The sequence below is a fragment of the Nematolebias whitei genome, chromosome 9 (assembly GCF_014905685.2).
Source record: "Nematolebias whitei isolate Nwh7 chromosome 9, NemWhi1, whole genome shotgun sequence".
Classification (NCBI taxonomy): Eukaryota; Metazoa; Chordata; class Actinopteri; order Cyprinodontiformes; family Rivulidae; genus Nematolebias; species Nematolebias whitei.
The window spans coordinates 16599116-16623810 of record NC_056506.1 but is presented as its reverse complement, the minus strand read 5'-3'; the positions used below and the strand labels follow the sequence as shown (position 1 = coordinate 16623810).

Genomic DNA, 24695 nt, shown 5'->3' with positions numbered 1-24695 from the left:
GGGGGGGTTGAATTAGGTAGGCAGGGCGCTCGGCTCTGTTGGATAAGGGGAAACACTGTAGATTATGTGTATACAACATCTTTAAAACTGCACACAGCATGAAAGAAGCAAAGAATGATGGCACATGTTTTTATTCTCTTAAAATCTGGAAAGAAAATAGCTGAAGAGTCTACACGAGGAACTCGTACCATAATCCTGTTGTATTTTCACCAACATATACCACAGAAATTATTTGAAATTATAGAATATCGGATCAGCTTCTGAAAAGGCCACACTTCTGTACAATCATGTCAATGAAAGAAGAAAGTGCTGTGTCATCATCGTTTCTATACGATGATGAAATCTGTGCTCTGCATTTAGCACGTGAAGGACACGCAGGTGGAGCACTGGGCAGATATGCAAGCACCCGGGGAGCAGTTATGGAGTAGGAGTCTTGCTCAAGGACACCGCAACATGTGGGCATAGCGGGGACTTGGACTTGCGACTTTCTGTTGTCAAGTCGGCTGCCCTACCACGACACCACAGCAGCAGCCAAAGCCTCCTGGACCGTCTATATAGATTAATTTCTTAAAGTTTAAACACTGCTAGTCTCCAAACAGGTGCGATAAACCTGCTTTCCAAGTGACTAAGAGCATCGTACCTTGATTTCAACCTGGTTGAACGTCTTGCCGTTGTACACACCAACCATGGAGCCAACCATCTCTGGAAGAATGACCATGTCTCTCAGGTGAGTCTTCACCACCTCTGGTTTCTCCAGAGGAGGAGCCTCCTTCTTAGCCTTGCGCAGGCGCTTGAGGAGGGACTGGTGCTTGCGGCGGAGGCCACGGTTCAGCCTCCTCCTCTGGCGAGCACAGAACAGCTGCATCAGCTGTTCGCTATGGAGGGACGGCACAAAGGAAAGCCAGAAATCAGACAAAAATATATTGAGCAACGGAGAAAAATCTCAAAACAAGACTTTTGATGTTCGTCATACAGAAAGGTCATCGTGTTCATTTGTCTTTCTTTGTCCTGTCCGTGACTAGAGGAACGACGTGACAAAATATATTCAAGTGTCCCTGAAGTGTCGAGAGGCTTGTAGGAGAAATTAGATGCATCTGTGCATTTAGTCTTTTAGTTTTAGAAGAGGGCTTTGACAAGTTTGTCTCATTGTAAAATAGAAACAGAATATTTGTCTTATAACTATATTTATAACAAACTTGACAGAAACAATAAAACTGTATGCTGAGGGAAAAAAATGCTGCAACTACATGACAATAAAAACTGCAGTTAAGGCAATGACAACTTTGTGTTGACCCATGTGAGCCTTTGATTTAATGCTGATACTTGTGCTTCTGGTGGAAACAGATGTAAAGAGGTGCAAAATTGAAAGTAACACCTCGTGACCATTACGTATTTACCATAAACAATTACACATGACATGAGGCAGTCTACAAAAAAAATATTTAGGTACAGTGAGGAAAATAAGTATTTGAACATCCCGCGACTTTGCACGTTCTCCCACTTTGAAATCACGGAGGGATCTGAATCTTTCATCTTAGGTGCATGTCCACTGTGAGAGACATCATCTAAAAAAAAAAAAAAAAAACAGAAATCACAATGTATGATTTTTTAATAAATTATTTGTGTGTTACTGCTGCAAATAAGTATTTGACCACCTGTGAAAATCAATGTTAATATTTGGTACAGTATCTTTGTTTGCAGTTACAGAGGTCAAAGGTTTCCTGTAGTTTTTCACCAGGTGTGCTCACACTGCAGCAGAGATTTTGGACCATTCCTCCACAGATCTTCTCTAGATCAGCCAGGTTTCTGGGCTGTCACTGAGAAACAGAGTTTGAACTCCCTCCAAAGATTTTCTATAGGGTTTAGGTCTGGAGACTGGCTAGGTCACTCCAGAACCTTCATATGCTTCTTACGGAGCCACTCCTTGGTTCTCCTGGCTGTGTGCTTCAGGTCATTGTCATGTTGGAAGACCCAGCCACGACCCATCTTCAATGCTCTGACTGAGGGAGGAGGTTGTTCCCCAACATCTCACAATACATGGCCCCGGTCATCCTCTCCTTAATACAGTGCAGTCGTCCTGTCCCTTGTGCAGAAAAACACCCCCAAAGCATGATGCTTCCACCCCCATGCTTCACAGTAGGGATGGCGTTTCTGGGATGGTACTCTTCATTCTTCATCCTCCAAACACGTCGAGTGGAATTAAGACCAAAAAATTATATTTTGGTCTCATCTGACCACAGAACTTTCTCCCATGACTCCTCTGGATCATCCAAATGGTCATGGTCAAACTTCAGACGGGCCTGGACGTGTGCTGATTTAAGCAGGGGGACCTTCCGTGCCATGCGTGATTTTAAACTATGACGTCTTGGTGTATTACCCACAGTAACCATGGAAACAGTGGTGCCAGCTCTCTTCAGGTCATTGACCAGCTCCTCCCGTGTAGTTCTGGGCTGATTCCTCACCTTTCTTAGGATCAATGATACGCCACGAGGTGAGATCTTGCATGGAGCCCCAGTCCGAGGGAGATTGACAGTCATGTTTAGCTTCTTCCGTTTTCTAATAATTGCTCCAACAGTTGATCTTTTTTCACCAAGCTGCTTGACAATTGTCCCGTAGCCCTTTCCAGCCTAGTGGAGGTCTACAATGTTGTCACTGGTGTCTTTGGACAGCTCTTTGGTCTTAGCCATGTTAGTAGTTGGAGTCTTACTGATTGTGTGGGGTGGACAGGTGTCTTTAAACAGCTAACAACCTCAAACAGGTGCTTCTAATTTAGAATAATCAGTGGAGTGGAGGTGGACTTTTTAGAGGTGGACTAACAGGTCTTTGAGGGCCAGAATTGTTGCTGATTGGCAGGTGTTCAAATACTTATTTGCAGCAGTAACACACAAATAAATTATTAAAAAATCATACATTGTGATTTCCAAATTTTTCTTTTAGATTATGTCTCTCACAGTGGACATGCACCTAAGATGAAAATTTCAGACCCCTCCATGATTTCTAAGTGGGAGAACTTGCAAAGTCGCAGGGTGTTCAAATACTTATTTTCCTCACTGTAATTTCTAGCTCATGCACATTTGATCCCGCGACTGGGTGGTCCAATCAGTCCATTCAGAAATCATACTAAGGCAGCCAGAAGGCAAGAAGTGTGTGCTCAACTTCAGGCTCAGTTCTGTGATGTAGACAACAGATGACACAAAGCAACTTTGCATTTGGTTGAAAAGAGGATCACTAAACTGAGTTTTAGTTAATTATGTTTAAAAATGACACAACGTCAACCTATCACATTTAATGTATTGTGTACCACACCTCTTTTGGTTTTACACCAACCGATTTATTTCCAAAATGTTTCATGTCTGTGTGGGACATGGCTCAGCTCCATCAGTGATTTACAAACAGTAGCATTAACATACTGTGGTCTCTGCAGCCGTTTTGCACAAATATGTCTCTTTTGTGACCGTCTATTGTCGTCATCACGCTTTGTTGAAATCAGGTCTTTCTTGTAAATGAGTCCCCGAGGCTCAATGGGATTAACCTGTCTAAATAAAGTCTGAATGAATTTTGTGAAATAGGCTACTGAGGAAAGTGGGTAACATACAGGTACGTCCAGTGACTGAGAATTTTAATTCGCAGTACTTTATGACTCCTTTTGATCATTTACTTCCCAAAATCTTGTTAGAATTAAAATTAATACAACAGTATAGAGCAAATTATTTCCTTTTAGATTTAAGGGATTGGATTCTATGCTCAGTATTCTTGTATGTGGTTATGGACAAAACAATAATAGTTTCATAAATCCCATCACAGTTCACTGAACTGGTGTCAAATTGAATTATAATAATCCCAACCATAATCTGAAGACATGCAGAATGTATATACACATTTTCTAAGATACTGTTCTTCATAAATACAGTGGCTCTGAAGGACTCACTGAATTATGCATCACTTACTAAGACATGTCCAAAAGCTGGTCCAGGTCCACACCTCTGTAGGTGAACTTCCTGAAGGTACGCTTCTTTTTGACCTCGGTGTCCGCCTGAAAGAAAACCAGCATCCGTCCCAGTTACAGCACTTGCTAGCATTTATGCTAGGTCGCTAATTTTTATCCACCAGTGTTCACTCTCAACAATATTTTCACACATATCATTGTAATATGTGCTTGGCAGTCATTTAACAAGCCCGCATACATTTCACGTTTAATTATACCTAGTGTACTTTTACCATCGGCTGAGCTCGGCCACTGACGGCCTGTGCTTGGGACTAAAGCAAAGCCAATAAACGTAGCTTTGTGTCATTCTGAGCAACCATTTCCAACTCAAATACAAAAGGGTATGTTTAACTGTCGGAAGATGCAATACTTTACCACAGTCAACAACATAAAAGCTCAGATGGTTAAAGATGATAAATTCAGAAACATTAGCTTCAGACAAACACCTACCATCTTGCCTGATGTTCCAGTGGAAAAGAACGTCCGGAAGTCTCGTCAGGCCTAATATCGCGAGACTTGAGGCAGGCGCCACAAAGCGTTTCCGGGATTTGTCCCGTCTGTGAACAGAAGGTGGCGTATTTCTATCATAAGACTGCACAAGACTATGTCGTTGCTTGATAGGATGTCCTAATTTCTATAAATTTGACAAATATGGTATCCCGTAAAACCATTGAAGCGTCGAACTAACTAAAGTAGTATTGAAAACGTGCAGCCAAAGAATGACAATATCATTTTAAGCATTAGGAAGTGAAGAAACTGACAGTAAATTTTGTAGTTTTGTGCAACTTCCTCATTATTTTTTGTCTGAATTTTCATGATAGATTTTAGAGTTTATACAGTGTAAGACGCAAAACAATTCTTCATTCCATTATCAAACAAATGTTCAATCTTTTCTTTTGAACCGCTGGAGAAAGTTTTTTTTTAAACAAAACCGTAATTAGTTTATTTATTATTTAACCAGGTTAACCACAAAAGAGGCATAGTCTAAACTCAGTTTCAAATAGTTGAATACAAAGAGGACGAAAATACACATTTTTTGTGTTTGTGGTGCAGAGGTTAGGAAGTGAACCTGTGCTGGAAGACTGATGGTTCGAATCCCCCACCTGACCGTAACATGTTGGTGGAAACGGTGAGGCACTGCCTCCACCCTCACTTGTTCCCTTCAGCAAGGCCCTTAACTCCCTGTCTGCTCATCCGGGTGCCCTAGATGGCAGCCCCTGCTCCACATGTGGGCAGTGGTGGCTCACCACCGTCCAGTGTTTGCATCATGAAGGACTTCTACCGTAAAACACTTAGGTTTAAGTGCTACATGTTGTCATATGTTCCCATACAATGACAAAATTAGTTCTCTGCATTTAACCCATCACACCTGAGATACACCCAGGTGGAGCAGTGGGCAGCTGCTGAGCGCTCACTGATCAATTAGGGTTGGGTGTCTTGCTCAGAGACACCACGACGTGAGCATGGCAGGGAGTCGAGCCGTGACTTGCTGGTCCCAAGTTGGCTGCCCTATGTCTACCCCATCTCGGCCCAAATTATGGACATACAGTACACACACACATACATACAATACACACATACATACAGTACACACATACATACAGTACACACATACATACAATACACACATACATACATACATACATCATACATACATATATACATACATACATACATACATACATACATACATACATCATACATACATATATACATACATACATACATACAAAGTACATGCATACATACATACATACAGTACACACATACTTACAGTTCACACTTATATACATACATACATACATATATACATACAGTACATACATACATGCATAAATACATACAGTACACACACACATATACATACATACATACATACATACATACAGTACACACTTATATACATACATACATACATACAGTACACACATACATACATACATACACACATACAGTACACACTTATATACAAACATACATGCATACATACATACATACATACATACAAAGTACATGCATACATACATACAGTACACACATACATACATACACACATACAGTGCACACTTATAAACAAACATACACACATACAGTACACACATACATACATACATATATACATACAGTACACACATACATGCATACATAAATACATTCATACATACATGAATACTCACACGCACACACACACACACGCACAGTGGTGCTTGAAAGTTTTTGAACTCTTTATAATTTTCTATATTTCTGTGTAAATATGACCTAAAACTTCATCAGATTTTCACACAAGTCCTAAAAGTAGATGAAGAGAACTCAGTTAAACAAACAAGACAAAAATATTATACTTGGTCATTTATTTATTGAGGAAAATGATCCAATATTACATATTTGTGATGGTAAAAGTATGTGAACCTCTAGGATTAACAATTAATTTGAAGGTGAAGTTAGATGTTTTCGATCAATGGATGATGATCAGGTGTGAGACACCCTGTTTGTACACATGTACAGTACATACATAGTTAAGGGAGTCATCGGTGCCTATCATAAGGAGCCAATCAGAGTGGGCAGAATGCTTTCACCTAGTCATTGTGCAAATTGTACATTTGTTTTTCCACACTGACCTTTTTACAGTTACTAATGCACATGTGTAAAATCAGGCACCACATCCCCAAATAGTTTCCCGTCAATTTTCAGTCGGCATTGATGTCTATTGTTTTGGTCCTTTACACACCTGCTTTTTAAATTAATTTTATATAGAAATGTTTTCGTATATTACTTTTAACTGCAACTTTGAGTACACAGTTTCGTTCCACCTCATGTACCACATGAGGCCGTGACACAACTTCTCTATTTCCTCTTCCAGTTGGTGCAGAACACCCCGTTTTGTTTCCTGGCTTCTGCTTCGTGCATGTACCAATCTCAGGCGAGTAGCCGAAGCTTGGAGGCGTTGTTTATCTGGAGCCTCAGGTATGAACAGGTTGTGGTATTTTCATGCTCGGGCTTTCTTCGTTGCACCTTTCTGTTGCCGGGCAGCTGACAGATCACTTCACCTTAGCAAAGGTCAGAGTTCTAACTTGGTCATGAAACTGAAAGAAGGAACTGGAACTGTACAGGGTGACACGGGATTTTTATTTTTGTTGGTGGCACAGAGGAACTGGGTACATTTTTGTCTAGATAAAATTCAGCTGTGGGAAACGGTTTCTACTAAGAGTTATGTCATCAAGACAAATGCATCAACTGAACATTCACCATCAAACATATTCAGGCTCATGTTAGAAGAGTAACATTAAAATAGGTTTTTCTGCTTTTAGCTAGCAGCATTTTGTTCTAATTTAGCCTTTTGCTACTTTTAGCTTCTTGTTACCACTTTGTTTCTTTTAGTTTAGCCTTTTGCTTTTTGCCATTTTTGGCTTTTATCTAATATTTGGCTACTCTTGGGTTTTAGCTAGCATTTTTTATTTTTCTTCCTTTAGCTAGGTGTTTGCTTTGTTTTAGCTTCAGCACCAGTTTCAGCTTCGCCAGCAGTGTTCTGAGTTGGCACCATCAAACCTGTTGTTCCGCTGGTTCCCTCTGCCTGCATCCCACCAGTGGTGGAACCTGCTTTCAGCTGCACCTTATGAAGCTCCTCATGACCTCATCCAACTTTTGTTGTATTGATCCCGTCCCGTGGACCCGACTTAACTTTAAAACATTCACTGTTCAAATCCCAGCAACATTGGTGTACCGCTTGCTTGTTGCCATTTATGCTAACATGCATGTTTTTGATCTGTGGGAAGAATCCAAAGCACCCAGAGCAAGTTCATGCATGGGGAGAACATGCAAACTCCACATGCACCGGAGGCAGGCGGTGATCCTCCTGTGGCAAAAGCACCAACCACTGCACCACCCTATTTAAAAGGCAGCTGCTTTGAATTTTCCTTCCTAATTTCTGAGATCAAATCATCAAAGTACTGAGAAGCAGCTTCTGAACTCAAAGTTCAAAGAGCATCTCAACACTGGTGGCGCTGGAGTTTATGGACATGGATCACAGATAAATCTTTTACACATTAAAACATTCAGTGATTTTAAAAACTTCTGACATTTCTACTTTAGTCAGGCTGAAGAAAAATAAATTCAAGTCCTAGCAGTTCTTACAGGAATTCCCATCACCGTGTTCATGTCCAGGTTTTAGTCTGAGTTGAACTGGTTTCAGTCAAACCTTAGTAAATGGAAGATCTCATGGAACTTCACTGAAGGTTGGGCTTCAAGTAGAGGACCAAACTGACACATGAACTTTTTTTTAACTTTAAGACGGGAACATAAACAATTTACCTTTGGCATAAAAACTTAAACTGAAGATATGAAGTAGTTGTGGATAATGAACGTTGAGTTTACACTGACTCAACGGTTCCAATCAGCTCGAGCACCGACGATAAACTGATTTTAGAAAACGTCATATTGTGATGACCATCCTTTAAAAACACATTTAATAACTCATGTCAACAACACATAAAGGAATACATTTATTTTATTATACTGTTCTCACATTTTGGTGTTCTCTGTAGGTGTTACCCCAGAGAGGAGGAACTAAAGCAAATCCCAATGTCAAACTTGATTCATGATACTAAAATTACTTTCCTGTCTGCGCAGATATGCATAAATAACAACGATCATACAGAACTGAAGGATTAGTACACATGTACATGTCTCAGAAAGATCAGATCCAGTATTACAGATAGGAATGTTCCAAACTTCAGTATTTTCTCTTCTATGCTTCCTCTTCACTGCAAAACAAAAGTGAGCCTTTCTCCAGCTTAACAAGTTCAACATTAATTATTTCATCCAAAAACAGGTTTAAAAAAAAGGCAAATAGAGCGATTTAAAAGGCTTTGTTCTCATAATCCACTTTGTTCTCATCTGCAGAGCACCTCAGCCAATACTGAAGGAAGGTAGAAGACACTGACAGTAAATAAATGCACAGTCTCGTTCACAGGGCAATCATCACGCAGCATTTATGAAAAACAAACATGGGTGTTCTAATCCAAGTAACAGACTCTTGGAACTGTACGAAACTAACTCCTTTTTTAAATGTTTGAAAAAAAAAAATGTCATGAGGCTAACGAGGAGGAAATAAAAAAAAAAAACAGACAAAAATGTAACCTTGGCACAAAAAAAAAAAAATATTTGCAACAAACGTGGAGCTGAGCCAAACAGCCAGCTTGTGTGGTCACTTTAAATAAAACAAATCACAGAATACAGTTCATTATGATATGTGCTTCAATAACTTTGCACAGAGGGCTAAAGACGATCTCAATACTAAAAAAAGAAGGATGGACCTTAAAAGAAAGGTGCAGCATCCAGAACATATAAAAATACACCGCCTGCCTGCCTTGAGATCTCATACACCACCTTCACTCCGTCCTCCGTCTTCAGTCCGTTCAGTAATCTGTCCCATCGTCTTCATAAATCCGCCCTCCTTCTTGGTAAACGTGGTAACTCTCATCTTGGTAGTCGGGGATGTAGTCGTGGCCGCTGCCCGCCCCATTCTGGCCTTCAGCCATCTCGTCAGCTTTGGGACAGTACTTGGCGTCGTAGATCTGCCGCCCCAGGCCGAAGTTCTGGCCGCTCTGATTGGCTCCCTGGCTGTAGCCCATCTGTAGGGACATGGTGCTGTTGTCACACTTGTCTGTGCCCAGCTTCTGGTCGTAGATGGCCCGCCTCGTCCCAGGAGCAGTCATACCAGCCTGCAGCAGACAACACTTTCTGTCAACCCATTTCACTGAACCTTCAGGATCATACACTGTTCAGGACCGCTTCGAATAGGAACAAGCAAGAAGCTGGTTTAAAGGAGCAGAAAGACAAACGGCGCTCTCTGGAGCTCAGGTCTTTAAGTCTTTGTTGACTTGATGAGTTTGGTTGTTCTACCTGGCTCGCTCCTTTGTTGGTGCCCATCTGCAGGCTGATGGTTGTGTTGTCCATGGGGGCCTGGATGTGAGCTTTGGGGTCGTATAAATGCCTTCTGGTGCCGTATGCATTCATACCCGCCTGACTGGCACACTTGTTGGTCCCCATCTACAAAGAAACATCACGAGACGAATTGTTCACAGGGTTTCACAACAGATATGCAAGAATGGCAAAAACAAACAAAGCTCAACAGCAGTGAGGTGTGTGTGATGACACACACACACACACACACACACACACACACACACACACAGGTTTGTTTTGCTATCTTTATGGGGCCTTTGCATTGACTTCCATTCATTTTTCATTCATTTCTATAGCCTAACCATGACCTTTATCCATAACCTAACCATTACCAGTACATACCTAACCCTAAACCTAACACATCCTCAATTCACACCTTAGTCCTAAACCTAGCCCCTAACCCACCAACGGGACTTCTTATGGGGCCCGGGCTTTGGGCCCCATAAGGAGCAGTTGGTCCCCACAATGTAGTATAAGTTGGAAAAATGGGCCTCACAAAGTAGCATAAACAAGGACACACACACACACACGTAGGTGTGAGTCAGTTTCACATGCCAGATACAAACGCACTATTCTTACATGATGCAACAATACAAAGTTGTATTTCAGGTTTTTGTTTTTTTAACTCAGGCACCACTGTGGACACCTCTCCTGGCAAACAAAGCAAGTGACAAAAGGTCTGGAGGTGTGAGAGAACAATGAAACATGCAGAAACTGACACGGCCTTTCTGCACCATTTTCACTGTAAATGACCCTAAATTAACTGGATCAGCTGTAACAGACTTGTTTTTACAGTCAGTTTGTTTACCAACAAGCTGAACATGACTAATGTATTGCCCAGAGCCACAGTGCTGCACGTGCACCAGGTTACCTTCAGACAGCAACACTAAACACGGCGACGCCAACGTAAAACAAAGTGAACCTGTAGGCCGATGACGCACTGTCCAGCCCTCATCTTCTCCTCGTCGAACACCCGCTCCTGCTTGTCAGCATACTTCACTCCAATGTCAACCCGTGACTGGCAGCCCTTGGTCTTGGCCTGGAACAGAAAACAACATTAAGTTTAAATAAGATTAAAGGCCTGAAGGCCACAGCATCAGGCTGCACGCATTAAACTGCAGTTTCAAGACCACCGTTCTGAAACAAATGTGCCAAATGTTAAGATCTGTAAACCTCAAACAAACACTTGTTTTATCAACACTTCACATGTTGAACAACTTTTTTTTATTGGGTTGCTATGATTTTATTAAACCCCACGTTGGCAGCAGACAGCTGCTGGTAAAATTGTCTATTTCACTAAATATAAACAACATTTAAAAAGGTTTATTTCAACTCAGCTCCTGACTGGATGTCCTTCTCTCCTAGCAGCTCTCAAACTATTTTTTACAAACGTTCGTCTCGTATCTAGAAGTAAACTGAAACAGATGCTTGGGTCATTGCCTTGGGCTTCATGATAACACCATCCACCGTCTTTTTACTCGCTTCTTCCCTTGTGGGTCGTGGAGCAAAGCTTTGGTGAGAGGAAGGGACAAGTTTATATCAATACTACCACAAGTAAAAAGGTTGTTCCACTGAGAACACAAACGAGAAGCGATAAGAGGGTTCTGCTTCTTGTGTTGGTGCCGAAACTTTTCAGATGAGCTTCATTTTGTTGGTGCTGTGGAGAAAAATGTCTCTCTACGGTGAGAGCAAGGTTTACTAAATGGTTTATCATCTATAGGAGGGTAGTTTAGAGCAGATATCTATACTTCTATTATTCCAAGTCAAAAACAAACAGTAAAGCTACAAAGAGTGCTTTTCATCTTCTCCAGTAAACATTTCACATCCTTTCCCCACTCCCGTGTACTGGGCTTGTGGTTTCAGATACAGGAGACCCTCGCTACTTCGGTTTGTTTTTCGCAGACTCGCTGTGTCACGGTTTTACAAAGTAAGGTTGGACATGACACAATGGCTGATTGAAGGATGAGCCGTACAATCAGCACGGAATCGTTTGTCAAATCTCCGCTCTGCAGCAGAGAAGTGGGCGTGGCCGACAGCGCTGGCAGGTAGCAGAGAGCAGAGATCATGGCATGCTGTGCTCTTTTTAGAGCGTTTAGAGCAGGGCTGTTCCACCAAACTGCTCAGGGGCCACAGCTTCTGAAAGCCAACAGACCGGGTTCCAGACATTCAGCCTAAAAATCAGTTTATAAATATGGGGGAAAAAAATCCATAAATATGTCGCTTCGGCCGATAAGTCGCAGGGCATGCAAATTATGCAAAGAACTGAGACTTATAGGGCAGAAAATACGGTAACAGATTTGTGAATGGGGTAAAAAAAAAAAATCTATTTTTTTTTAACTGGTATTGCTGAAGTACATTTCATTGAACCTGGTTGTTACCACAAACAGAGTATAAACTTCCATGTGTTGTGTAGAAGAGTCAAAGCCCGACCTTAGCCCCAACAACTCGTACGTCCTGTATTTACCATTTATTCCAAGCCAAGACGTGCACCTACAGAGACACCCACTAAAGTCATACCAGCTTTCATCAGGACCCAGTTTACTCTAGAAATTACTTTGCTGCATTAAAAAGGCATATTACTGCTCATCACAATATTAAGAGCTTAGAAACGTAATAATCATCACAAATGAGGCTGCAAAGCAACACTTTGTTGGGATGGCAGCAGAACTTGACACATTTTATGGCCGTGTGTTTATAGTCATTTCAAAACTCACCATGCTGGCGAGAGCGAGCAGCGTCGTCTGGACCTGCGTCATGTTGCCGTTCTCAAACAGGTCGTTGGCTTCGAAGATATCGTGAGGCTTCAGGCCGTACGTTGTGATGGCTTTGATGAAGTTGGTCAGGTTCTCCAGCTAAGACCACACCAAATTCAACAACAGTGTTTATGCAGGGTTTACATGGGCTCTTAGCACACATACCTAGAGATAACGTGCAGTGAGTGTGCACAAGTTTGATCCAGTCTCATGATAGTCCGTTTACACTTAAAACCAACATGTCCTGTAATAGTTAGACCTTCTACTGTGGATGGGCTGGTGCAAAACGAAGCGTTTAGAGAACAGATGGTTAGTCATTAGATGCCAAGACTAACTGCACACAACAACAGCCCTCCCTTGTACCAACAGGCCGCACCCAGAGGGTTGAAAAGGAATTCAGCACCAGTTTACTCACCTGATGCCAGTTCAGTGCTGACTGGTTGATCTTTTTCACAGAGCCTGGCTTCAGTTTGTTAATAAGTCTGAAAAAAGGTGCATCAATTATTATTATTATTACTATTTTACATTCAAAATAATAAAAAAAATAATAAAAATGAGCTGCTTACTCGCACAGAATGACTCCACTTTTTAGACCTTTCTGGAAGTCGGGGCCAATGGGGCAGCCGGTGATGTCCTCGATCCAGACCCGAAGCTCATCTTCTTTCTGAGGGTCATACTTCTGTGCAATCTGATGGAAAAAGAAAGAAATCACGAGTTTCACAGGGTCCAAGCACAAACAGCCAGACGATCATCTAATTTTCACATTCAGAGAATAAAGCTCCGATAATGGTACATCTGTCCACTGTGACCTTTAACTGGTTAAGTTAAAGGTTTTATTTTAAAAACCGGTGAGGGCAACAAGGTTGTTGATGATTACAAGTCGTGTTATCATGGTCAGAAGTGACCTTCAGCTCTCCTTGAGCCTGCGAGCTGATTGTTGGAGAAGCTGGGAAACTTTTTTGTAAGCAAGTCTCCAAAGAGTCTTGAGAAACATTTGCAGTTTTCATTTTCCTTGAGCACGTCACAGAAGCTTGTGACCTTCTTCCTCAAAACCTGAGGATTTTTAAAAGATGTGGAAATTTTCTCACAACGGTCGTATGCTTGTCGAGGGCATCTCAAACTCCTCTCACGAGCTGCAGTCATTCTCCTTTTGGCAGGAAACGTAGGCCAATGCCCCCCTGAAAGTCCAGTTCTATTAAAACGACCACTGATTATAGTTAAAGGCACAGCATTGAAAGAGAGGGCACATCACCTGCTGTCTTTCAGGCCTGGGAAATGATAGTGGGAAGGTTTTTGTCAAACCAAAATGGTGTGATCTCGTGATAATGCAAGACCTTCACTGATCCATTATGGGGCAGCTGTGGCTGAGTGGACAGAGCAGTTGTGCTCCAATGGGAACGTTGGGAATTAAATTCCACCAGCAGTCAGATGTGAAGTGTCCCTGGGCAAGACATTGAACCCCTCACTACCGCTGATGTGTGTCCCATCGGTGTATGTGACAGGACTAGGGTGCAGTTTTGTGGCCGATCACAGATTTCTAAAACGTCTGACTTGACTATTCAGATAATGTTTGAGAAGAGACACTGTCCGGTGTTACAAGGTCGTCATGCACTTACAATTTTCCATTATTTTATAGTGAAAAACATACCGTTGAACAATATCCTAGAAACAATACAAACTTTGTTTTAACTGACCACGAGGTAGTGCTCTGAAATATGAAAGTAGTTCAGACAATTGTCGTTTAATAATAAAATTGTAAAAAAAAAAAAAAACACGGGTTCTCATGCAAGTATCGGATGATTTCCCAAAATTAAGGAAATCGGGGGCGATTCATCGGTGCACCTAGACAGGACACAGATTGTGTTGTAAAGCTCTTTGAGTATCTTGATTAAACAGAAAGGTGCTAGAAAAGTAGGATTAATCTTACAAACCATTTCCCATTATTGCTTGGAGTGCACAATTCACAGCAACTACCACACCACATGTAGATGAAGACCTTTAAGAGACAGAGTTGAAGCCATTTTATGCCTACTAGTGTCGAGCTGTACTGGCCATCTTAAATTGGGATGACCGTTAGTCCAGGTAGATTTACATCCAATTACTTTGACAATTTCAATCAAATCTGTCCGCTGGAGTTATTCTAGAAAAGCTACAGACGAACCCACTCGCACAAGATTAACATTTTTATCCCCTTTCACTTTAACAGTGGGAGTTGGTAAGTCCTGACCCTACTCCAGTAAAGGTAGGAGAACACAGGGTTGTTTCAATCCTGTCTGAGACACATCCAAAGCAAGCCTCTGGTCCTGATGGGCTCAAGGACCGAGTGCTGAAGGAGTGTGCAGCCCCGTCAGGTCATGTGGCAGCGCAGCTCCGTCAGCTGGTTTTCACATCAAGCTTTGTCCCCAGCGCATGGAAGGTATGTGTCTGAGACTCCGCTATAGACCAAGAACATTTTCTGTTACGTGTGAACGTCTTTTAAAGTGTTGAATCTTAAACTGGACCAAAATTTATTTATTTGTTTTTCCAAAGTTCACTCCAGTTGATGAAAACATGTGGGCAGCTGCCAAGGTGAGTGCAAAGCAACCTGAGACATCACTGTGGGCGTAAACGGGCAACAACACAATGAGCACGGCCAAATACAGTTCCAAAACCACACACACAAGCAGGCCGGGATTTTCCTAAATTTTCTAAACGGAGGCCTGACTCGCTGCTCGTACGTGCTCAGAACTCAATGAGGCGGCAGCTGAAAACTGCTCATTGTCGTCACCATCCATCACAGATGCAGCAGCGAGATCCCGACTCTACAGAGCAGCTTTTGTCTTATAAATAAAATATAACCAATTCCATCTATGGGACACTTTACCTTTGTACATCCAACAGTGCAACATTTCAAGAGTCTTAAAAACTAAAAAAAAAAACAAAAAAAAAAACTTCTACATCAGGGCCATAAAGCAAAAAAAGTTTTAATCCTTTTTTGAAGGAGTCTGCAGTTCCTTCAGGCGATCTGAGAGAATCCCACCCCAGAACAAAAGCTTAGATCTGGGAATTTGAAGATGGATGAGTTGTTAGAACGGACAGAACAAGTTCTGATGTGGAATGAGCAGCTCCTTGAGGAAGAGGAGGCACTGCCACATGGGAGCCAAAAGAAAAGTTGGGGTCAAACCAACAACAGCTGGTGACAACGAGGAGGGGAACGTCCTCCTGACCACAAATGGTTATGGCCGTTATGGGAGATGACTGGAGCTGATGTGCCCATCAGCATGGCCTCAGTTTTGGAGCTGTTCAGTTGGAGAAGGTTTTCGTTCATCCATGACCATCTCCTCCAGACAGATGGCAAGTGTGGAGGGAGGTGACAGGTGGTGTTCAGGATTAAGCAGATGGGTGACGGTCCGTTTGTATGTAAAGTTCAGTGTCATCGGCATAGCAGTGGAAGGATTTTATGGCGGCTGATGACGACCAAGAGGAAGCAGTGTTTTCCCTACCATTATCCAGAGGGCACCCCACCCATCAACAGAACAGAGCACCCCGCCTACCAAAGCAACGCAGCAACAACTTCCTCCAGACCCTTCAAGAGGAAAGAGATCAACTATGGGTCTGTAGTTCGTTAGGATTTCTGGGTCAAGGGTGTTTTTTCTCCCCAGGAGAGGTTTAATTATGGCAGTTTTCACTCAGAGATGCTGGAAAAGAACCAGAATGTAGAGACGTATTGATGATTGGTGATTAACAGACTGATTGTAAAAAACCACTGGCTTAACCAGAGTGGAGGGATGGGGTCAGGAGCACATGTAGTGGGCTTCATTTTCCTGACAAAGTCCAAAATCTCCCGCTGAGAGACGGGAACGAAAGAGCAAAGGGGCTGAGGGATCTCGAGTTGTGGCTCAGCCTGTTTAGATGAACTTGGAGCGTTGTGACAATTAAAAAGGAACGGGGAGAGACTTCCTGCTGGGTGAACCACCAGAGTCTCTGAAGCACAAAGAGTCAGTTCCTGGAAAAGGGTCAAGAGTGCGAGAGGCCGATTATTTAGATTCTCCTACTACGCAGTTTCTAATTAATAGGGGGTTTTAAAAATTAAGCCATGCTTAGAGCTGAACAAACATCATTAGTGCATGAGGCCATGTTGGATGAGTATTAATACTATATACACTGCACTTACTGGTAAGTCTGGTATGTGTAACCAGTCTAGTCAAAAGTAACAATCTAAAGTGGAGCATGGGTACTTTAAGTCCTCCGTCAGTGAAGGATGAAGTGTTGAATGTGCTGCATGCAGACTCTTTTAGCTAAACAAAACCACAAAGTAACGGACAGAAACTGGCAGCACTTCGCTCACAGCTGGATGTACTCTCAAGAAACTTCTACCCTCTAATTTGATTCTCTTCCTCCAGTTAGCCACATATTAAACACAACACTGGTTATTTGAGTTGCTCAGAGAATCCCAACGGATGTCATTTACAATGACGAGCTGAATTCAAGGAATTCAGCCCACAGTGCTGATCGCACAAACAAAAACCATCCAGCAGCTGAGCAACACGGAGCTCTGAGCCTAAACAGGTCAGCTAGTGCACGACAAACGGAAACGTGAGCGTAGGAGTCATCGAGTACTCCCACGTCCCCGCAGGAGGCAGCGTGGATCACATTTGATGCAGAGGCACACCCACAGGTGGTGCAGGACATTTAATTATATTTGGGAACACTGTAGCGCCAGGAGTTGCCTGAACTTTGCACCATCAAAACCATTAAGGAACTGAAACTGAAATGGCCCCATCCATCAAGTTTTTAGACACTATGACCTGAAGTTTTAATAGAAAACTTATTAGGAGTTTTGTTTAAGAGTTTAAACTTAAGGGAAAAAATGAATAAAAACAACCTTGTTGCTCACCTTAGGGGTTGAGAGGTTTCTTCTTATGTTTATAATTGGATTATGATGATCTACTCTTCATGGTTGAGAGTCTTGAATAAATGTGGTTTGCATTCAAATAAAGCTTCTTGGATTATTTCTCAGAGTGTTTATAATGTCTCACTGCTCTCACCTAGCTGAATGATGTGGTGTCGTCACTACAGCGAGGCGTGCGGTCCGCTAAGAAAAACTAAACGCCCCGATTTCCTTAATTTAGGGAAATCGCCCCATACTTGCATGAGAAACAGATTTTACAGGGTTTTTTGTTTTGTTTTAACAACTGTTTGAACTTCATTTATATTCCAGAGCACTACCTCATGGCCAGTTAAAACAAGTTTGATTTGTTTCTAGGATATTGTTGAAGGGTATGTTTTTCAATAAAATAAGATTGTAAAATTGAAGGTGCATCATGACCTTACAACACCCGACAGTGTCGCTTAACAAAATCTGAATTGGCAGGTCAGACGTTTCAGAGATCGACCAGAAAACTACAATTGATGCACTCCTAATAGAAGCTGAACAACCCTCAACGACCTGGTAATATTCAGATGACTGGCACGTTAAAGAGCACTGATCCTCATCTGCTGGTCTTCAAATGAATTAAAACTACATTGTGCCAAAGGTCAGCAGTGCATTACATCTCTCACATGGCAGGAAGTAGACTGATCCGCCTTTACTTTGAACTGTAAACACGACAAACTGAAAAAAGATCAAGACGGTGAAAACAAGAACCATTCCTTTTAGTGGACCGACAATGAAGTGGAACTACTTTGTGTCATCTTAAACTATAAATCAACAAAAGGTTGACCGAGTCGTTTCAATATTTGGACACAATGAACCATTTCAGGTGCAGCAAGGGACGGCTGGCCGAGTCACCATGTTTAAAGATTAGCTAAATCAATGTTGATCTTTTAAAATGAAATTTTCTGTAGTCTGTGTACTTTGTGCAAAATGTTTAACAGTGTTGGCAGTTCCATAGAGACTGAATCTTTTAGGTCTTAGAATATTTGGTGGTGTTTGCTCTGATGTATTGAAGACATCTGGCTGCTCCCCAGCCTCGTCGGTTCATTAAAGTCAAGAACACACAGGATCTGCCATAGTCCAGATTATTTTGATCGTGATGCACAGCTGGACCTCCTCTGTACTGAAACTCATCGTTTCTAGTTTTATCCAAGAGCCCAAACGTACGTCCAATAAATCTTTATTACTGTTAACTACATATTTTAACAAGCCTGATCTTCTCCTGCTACAATAAACCTGAGCTATTGATGGCGTCTGTTAGCAAAATATCCAACATCCCAATAGATTTTTCATGAAAGTCACAGGAAGAAATTGGATGAACATGCAGAACCTTGAGTCAACCCAAATCAAGATGGTCAAAAAAAAAAAAAAAAAAGTGACGTCAGCAAACAAACAAATTTAATCATTTTAAGATTAAATTGTAGGAGCTGGCTCAAACATACTCTGAGGGCCACATATTTTGTAACGTCTGAGATTATACAAATCCTTCCTCCCCATCCATTTCTTTTAAAGCACTTCATGTCCAACACATTAGCATAGATGACATGTTCTGTCATTCCTGTCTCAGCATTTCATCATGACCTCAGGAAATTGTGTAAACTTGTAAAAACAAGAACAAAAAAGGAGGAGGGGGTCGTCTTCCAAGTGCTTGGTGTTTGACAGAATGGGCTACGTCAGTTGAAAGGAAATACCAGGAGGACAGAAGCAGCAGGAGAAAGATTTACATGCTTTCTTCTCCCGGCCGAGGGAGGGGACCCCCTACCCCTCTGTGCGCACATCCATAAAAAGACAAATGGAAAAAACTAAAACTGAGTTAAAGAGGCCCTGAGAGGAGACAACCACAACTCAAACCATCATCTATCACTTGAAACTTTATCTTTACATTCCTTATACATGAAAAAGGAACAAACATCAGTCTTTGATCCCCGACATTCAAAGATCTCATGATGAGAAATGATGGCGTTGTAGCCATCTTGGTGAAACCAGCTGAAAACATTATGAGCAGTCTCAGGAGATGCTTCACACCGAGACGGTTGTGACCGTCTCACACCGAGTCTTAGCTCCACATCATAACCAGACCAGTTCAGAGCCATTTCTGTGTCGGCTAATGTAGAGGCTCTGTGGCAGCCATCTTGAGTGAGACAACCTCAAAAAGTTTATCAAGTGTAGCTACACGTCCAGCTAGGCCTGTCATGATTACACATTTTGCTGGGTGATCACTCAAATTACTGCGATAATAATATTGTTTGAAATTTGACAATAAAATCAGTAATTGTCAAATTTAAGAAGAAATATTGGCCAATTTTTGTGTAGTACCTTTTTTTGACCACTAGATGGCAGGATAAGACTGAACCGAAGGATGGATAGTGAGGGAGTGAGCGAGCAGCACGTCTCTAAGAAAAATGGGAGGAAGGCCCCTTGACGTGACACGGGCCGTCTCCTTTCTGTTTTTCGGATCTCAAAGTGGCAGACGCTCGGTGTGGTTTGAGCCCTTTAGCATAGCATTCGTCACACAAAGCTCTTAATACAACAATCAGTAAACAAGTTCAAGCTTTTTTATTTATTTATTTTAAACACACGAAGGCACGGGTTTCAACCATGAATTCTGGAACTTCGACAAGAAGTTGGTTAACTTTCATTTATCATGCGACTAATTGACTTCTTATCGCAGCAGGCCTACATCCATCATGAAGCCTTATGGGTCCGGAGATATTTTGCAAACAGACAAACAGCAACACTGTTGATAATTAATACCAAAGTGGAAAAAAATTAAGTCTTGCAGAATAAATAGTGCTTGTGAATGACTCGAGCATGACCCCATAAAATTTTAAAAATCACATATTTGGTAAGATGGGTTAAATTATAAACGTATTTATTTTCAGGTCAGTAGTCTGTGGCAGCCATGTTGAATTAGGCTGGCTTGAGGTAAACCCACGGATTATTTCCTAAAAGTGTCATTTTGTTTGTAAGCAGACGAACACAGGCAAGCATCACCTAGTTGCAGCAGTCTCAAAGACGCCTCTTGCCACAAGCAAAAGAAAGTCACCACATGATTGTGGTCACCATGTCTCCAGCACCCGCGGTGATTGAAGGTGGATGAAGAGATTTGGAGGGAGTGCCAAAACCAACACTGAGCTCTTAACAAGGCCCTGGAGCTTCGGGTCATCTGGGGCACCACCAAAAGTTGGTGACCACCTACTGCCCCCATGTAGCATTAGTAGAACCTCAACCATAAATAAGCACGTTTTTTCAGCAATTACATGTTATATATAAACCATAAATCGTATTCAAAACTTTCAAAAGTTAAAAAAATAAGAAACAAATCTTACCATCTTGTCCCTCAGAATAAGGTCAACTACCTAAAACCAATGTCTGCATCTCAGGAGGTTATATCATGTCTTAGAAATATAACTCGACACGTTTCAATAAGTTGTGGACTGACAAGTTTCTCACACTAATAAAGGCATGAAAAAGAATATAAGGAATAGTTTTGGATAATACTTTAGTAAAATAAAAACAGTGGATTATGTTAGGATTGTGGGAATTTTTTCTCAAAAGGACAAAAAAAAAAAAAAAAAGACTCACGTAAGGAGGTATCCAGGTACTGTACATCAGTCAACAATTTCTCAAGTCAAGTTAAGAAATAAAATAATTAAATCCTTTTAGGTTTTTTTTCCTGCCGCTTTTAATTTTGGTGTGCCACCCCTGAATCGTCAGTGGGCCCCACATGGCCCCCCACATTAGACCGTCCCTGGACGGGACTTTAACTGTGACCAAGGTAAAACCCGCTGGACTCTGAACAGCTGAACGCGTGGCGCTCACCCCACAGCAGCTTCATTAGTCATCTGATAACGAGGGGCACACGGCCGCTGAAAGAAAAAGTCCTGAAAAGAGGAAAAGCCTCAACGACGAAACTTCGTAGCTAAAAAAAGGGCAACGCCCAAAGTTTTAAAAACTTCCTTCACTCAAAGAACAGAGAATAATAATACTCCTGTGCGTACAACTCGAAGCTTCCTGTTTAAAGTTTCACCTTTTAAAATATAAAACCTGTAATTTACGTCTGTAATCTGTGTTCATCTCCGTTTAAACCTGGGCACGCAAGTCAAAATGGAGTCCAGGTGACTGCGCGGCTCGCGCCTCATGAAGATGTGGAGAAAAGTTCAACACTTTACTTTCATTTGTTGAATTTTAACGTTTCAACACGTACCTTGTTTTTCACTTCGGCTGATAATCCATAAGCGGGACCTTTGTTGAAGGAGGCCATTGTTGTCACTTCGATTTGTTTGCTCCCGGGGAGTCAAAGAAACTTCCAAATAGAAAACTGCGCTCAATTATCTCCGACTTTCTCTTCCAATGAGGCTCCGCACAGAAATAAATACTTCCTTTCTTTTCACCGCCGCCAATTAGAGCGCGCGCTCCCACTGCCAAAGCTGGGGTCAAGATAGTTCCCTGTCGTCGCAGCCCGTGTCGTTCAACGGTGCGACTCGAGCCTCGTGGAAAGACTTCCTCAAGGGAGAGTCAGGTTGTTTTTAAGATTTTCTGTCAAATTATCAATAATAGGCACCTCATCAGCCGTGGCAGTACTAACTGAGTACGGGCCATGAAGAAAAGGGCTCAGTCTTCCTTTAGGCTAAGCTAATTATACAAATAAGAGCCTTTTAAGTATTTTTTCAGAACCGATACATTCAGAAACATCAGCACCAGTGGCCGTGGGACCACCAGTGGCCGTGGGACCACCAGTGGCCGTGGGACCACCAGTGGCCGTGGGACCACCAGTGGCCGTGGGACCACCAGTGGCCGTGGGTGGGCATTGCTCAGCCCACAACCTAGAATCTCATGTTTATGAGGGGCTTCATAAATATTACTATAAGATGACGTTATAATTTTGTAATCATCATCATAATTGTAATCAAAATTGCAACTTAGCTTATCTCATTGTTCAGTGTGTAAAAAGGGCCTCTCTAAAGACACGAGCTTAAAGTTTACGCTTAGTACTGGACATTGCTGTCAGATGTAAAACCACAAGCGTGTGTGAATCATCTTGCTACTCTCTGTACTCTTTGATTTCCACTCTGTTAATCGATCTTTGGCTCCGCCCCCTCATGCTCTTCCTCTGTCGCGATTTATATCGAAAAGTCCTTATATGGAAGGAAACTTCCCAAATTCCTGCAGGGTGGGAGTGATCCACAGAACCCACCCTGCATACCAGACGCTCAGCGGACGAGACAAATTGTTGGACGAGCCGCAGCCAGAGGGGAAACTAAAGAAGTGCAGTCTGCCGAGATGACGTAATGTCGTTGGTCTTATCGCACTCAGCCTCTTGTGGTTAGCCAGGATTTGTAAAAGTTTTACTGCTGCGTGTAGAGGTATCACAGAGGCGGACTGACGCACACCAGGATGATTAGTTCTTCACCAACACTAGTGATGACTTAAATATTGAAACCAAACTGAACTCCAAACTCTCGTCCTTACGTTTTACTCCTCCTGACAAATGCTCAACCAGCTCAGAGTATGTGCTGTGGATGACTCTCAGCTACTACCACACCAAACTTCAGCTCAGCGTTCAATAGGGTCGGCACCACAAGAGAATCAGTTGTAGATGTACATCCAGTGATTATCTACTTAAAGTTTCATGGTTCACAAGATATTTTGCTAACGGTCTAAATCGTTGATGGCATAATTTTAATCTAATATATTGCGCAATCTGTTAGGGACCATAATATGTGCTGTGGGTCCGTATCAGCTAGTATTTATCTTGACTCCAAACAATGAGCTGCCGATGTTCAATAATAATCTGACCTGATGGACACATTGCCTAAGAACAGCTGTGCGTCTGTCTGAATGAGCCACAGCTGTTTGGCTGATGACATCATCCAGGTGTGCACATGATTCAGAGTCTGAGAACAAACAGGCTCCAGGGGAGTACGGTTAGTCATCCTCATAACTGTGATCCACATGCGTCAGCACACGCAAGGAGTGCTGCAGTTCTGACACCAGAGTCTGCGTTACTGGAGCTCCAGCCTCTCAGGGCCTGAAGTTCTAACGGAGGACACACGTTTGTCTCTGAATCTGTACGGTCAGCTGCTACGTGATAATGGTTCATCTTGTGTCTGTAGAGTATCTCTTGAACCAGTAGATGGATTTCATTAAAACTCTCTGAAGGTAAACACTGAACTGACGCCCTGAAAACTATCAGACATGGCTCCACAACTTGGGAACGATCTGCTTTCTAATCTTAAACAAGTTATTTACTTCCTGTTTGTAAATCTGGTTTAAAATACATTTGTTTTCACTGATCATTAACCCAGAGTGAGATGATTCTAACTTTTTTTTTTAACTGGTTTACCATAGTTGCTAACTATAATTATTATAGAAATATAACTATAATATTATTATTAATAATAAATTACATTCAAGATGGCTGCAACAACTCAACAAATATTAACAACAAAAAAAAAAAAAAAGCAAATAACTCAGTTAATGTGCAGATATTGAGAATTTGTTAAATGGACTGTACTTATGTAACTCCTTTCTATCAAAGCTCTTTACAACACAATCTGTGTCCACATTCATACAACACTCTACTAGATCTGTACAAATAATAATCAGAGGTTTATCACATTCATACTATCTATCAGATAGTGCGCCATGCGTTCAACATAATGGTACTTCCTCAAGTTATTTAATAGTCAACAATGGTGTACCACAAGGCTTAGTCTTAGGACCCACCCTCTTTACAATCTACATAGGTAATGTAGATCAGAGCATCCTTGATGCATCCTTACATTTCTATGCTGATGACAAAGTTGTTTATTGTCGAGCTAAAACAGTTGATAAGGCTTTCCAGCTTTTGAAATCCGCCTTTGACATCATCCAGTCAGATTTGTTCCGTCTCAAACTTGTCCTAAACGCTGATAAAACCAAAGAGATGCTTTTTGTCAAACAGGAAGTCGGTCTCAGCAGTTCTTCCTCTGATTTTATCCTCAAATGGTGTCCCCATTGAGTTTGTTGATTCCTGTAAATATTTGGGTATCTTGGTCGACTCACATCTCTCTTTTAAGCTCCATGTGGAAAACTT

General features: G+C 41.8%; 2 protein-coding genes across 2 annotated transcripts in view; both read right to left on the bottom strand.

Moving 5' to 3' along the window:
• Positions 1-4498, bottom strand: part of rps15 (ribosomal protein S15) — a 5732-nt gene extending 1234 nt beyond the window's left edge. The window contains exons 1-3 of the mRNA XM_037681516.1: positions 4436-4498; positions 3948-4033; positions 641-875 (exon numbers count right to left, since the gene is read on the bottom strand). Of these exons, the coding sequence (XP_037537444.1) occupies positions 641-875; positions 3948-4033; positions 4436-4438 (324 nt within the window). The 5' untranslated portion in view covers positions 4439-4498. The remainder of the gene's footprint in view (positions 1-640; positions 876-3947; positions 4034-4435) is intronic.
• A 3973-nt stretch (positions 4499-8471) lies between these two features.
• cnn2 (calponin 2) lies at positions 8472-21966 on the bottom strand. The gene is made up of 7 exons (XM_037681515.1): positions 21825-21966; positions 13269-13390; positions 13118-13184; positions 12664-12801; positions 10872-10988; positions 9887-10033; positions 8472-9705 (listed from the first exon to the last, which is right to left on the bottom strand). The coding sequence occupies exons 1-7, from the start codon at positions 21879-21881 to the stop codon at positions 9400-9402; spliced, it is 954 nt and encodes a 317-aa protein (XP_037537443.1). The 5' UTR covers positions 21882-21966; the 3' UTR covers positions 8472-9399.
• Positions 21967-24695: the final 2729 nt, after the last annotated feature.

Coding starts and splice junctions, on each gene's coding strand:
- cnn2 (XM_037681515.1), bottom strand. CDS start 21,881: ATGGCCTCCTTCAACAAAGGTCCCGCTTATGGATTATCAGCCGAAGTG. Junction 13,391..21,824: donor CAGCCGAAGTGAAAAACAAG/GTACGTGTTGAA, acceptor TTTTTCCATCAG/ATTGCACAGAAGTATGACCC. Junction 12,802..13,117: donor CAGCACTGAACTGGCATCAG/GTGAGTAAACTG, acceptor GTGTGGTCTTAG/CTGGAGAACCTGACCAACTT.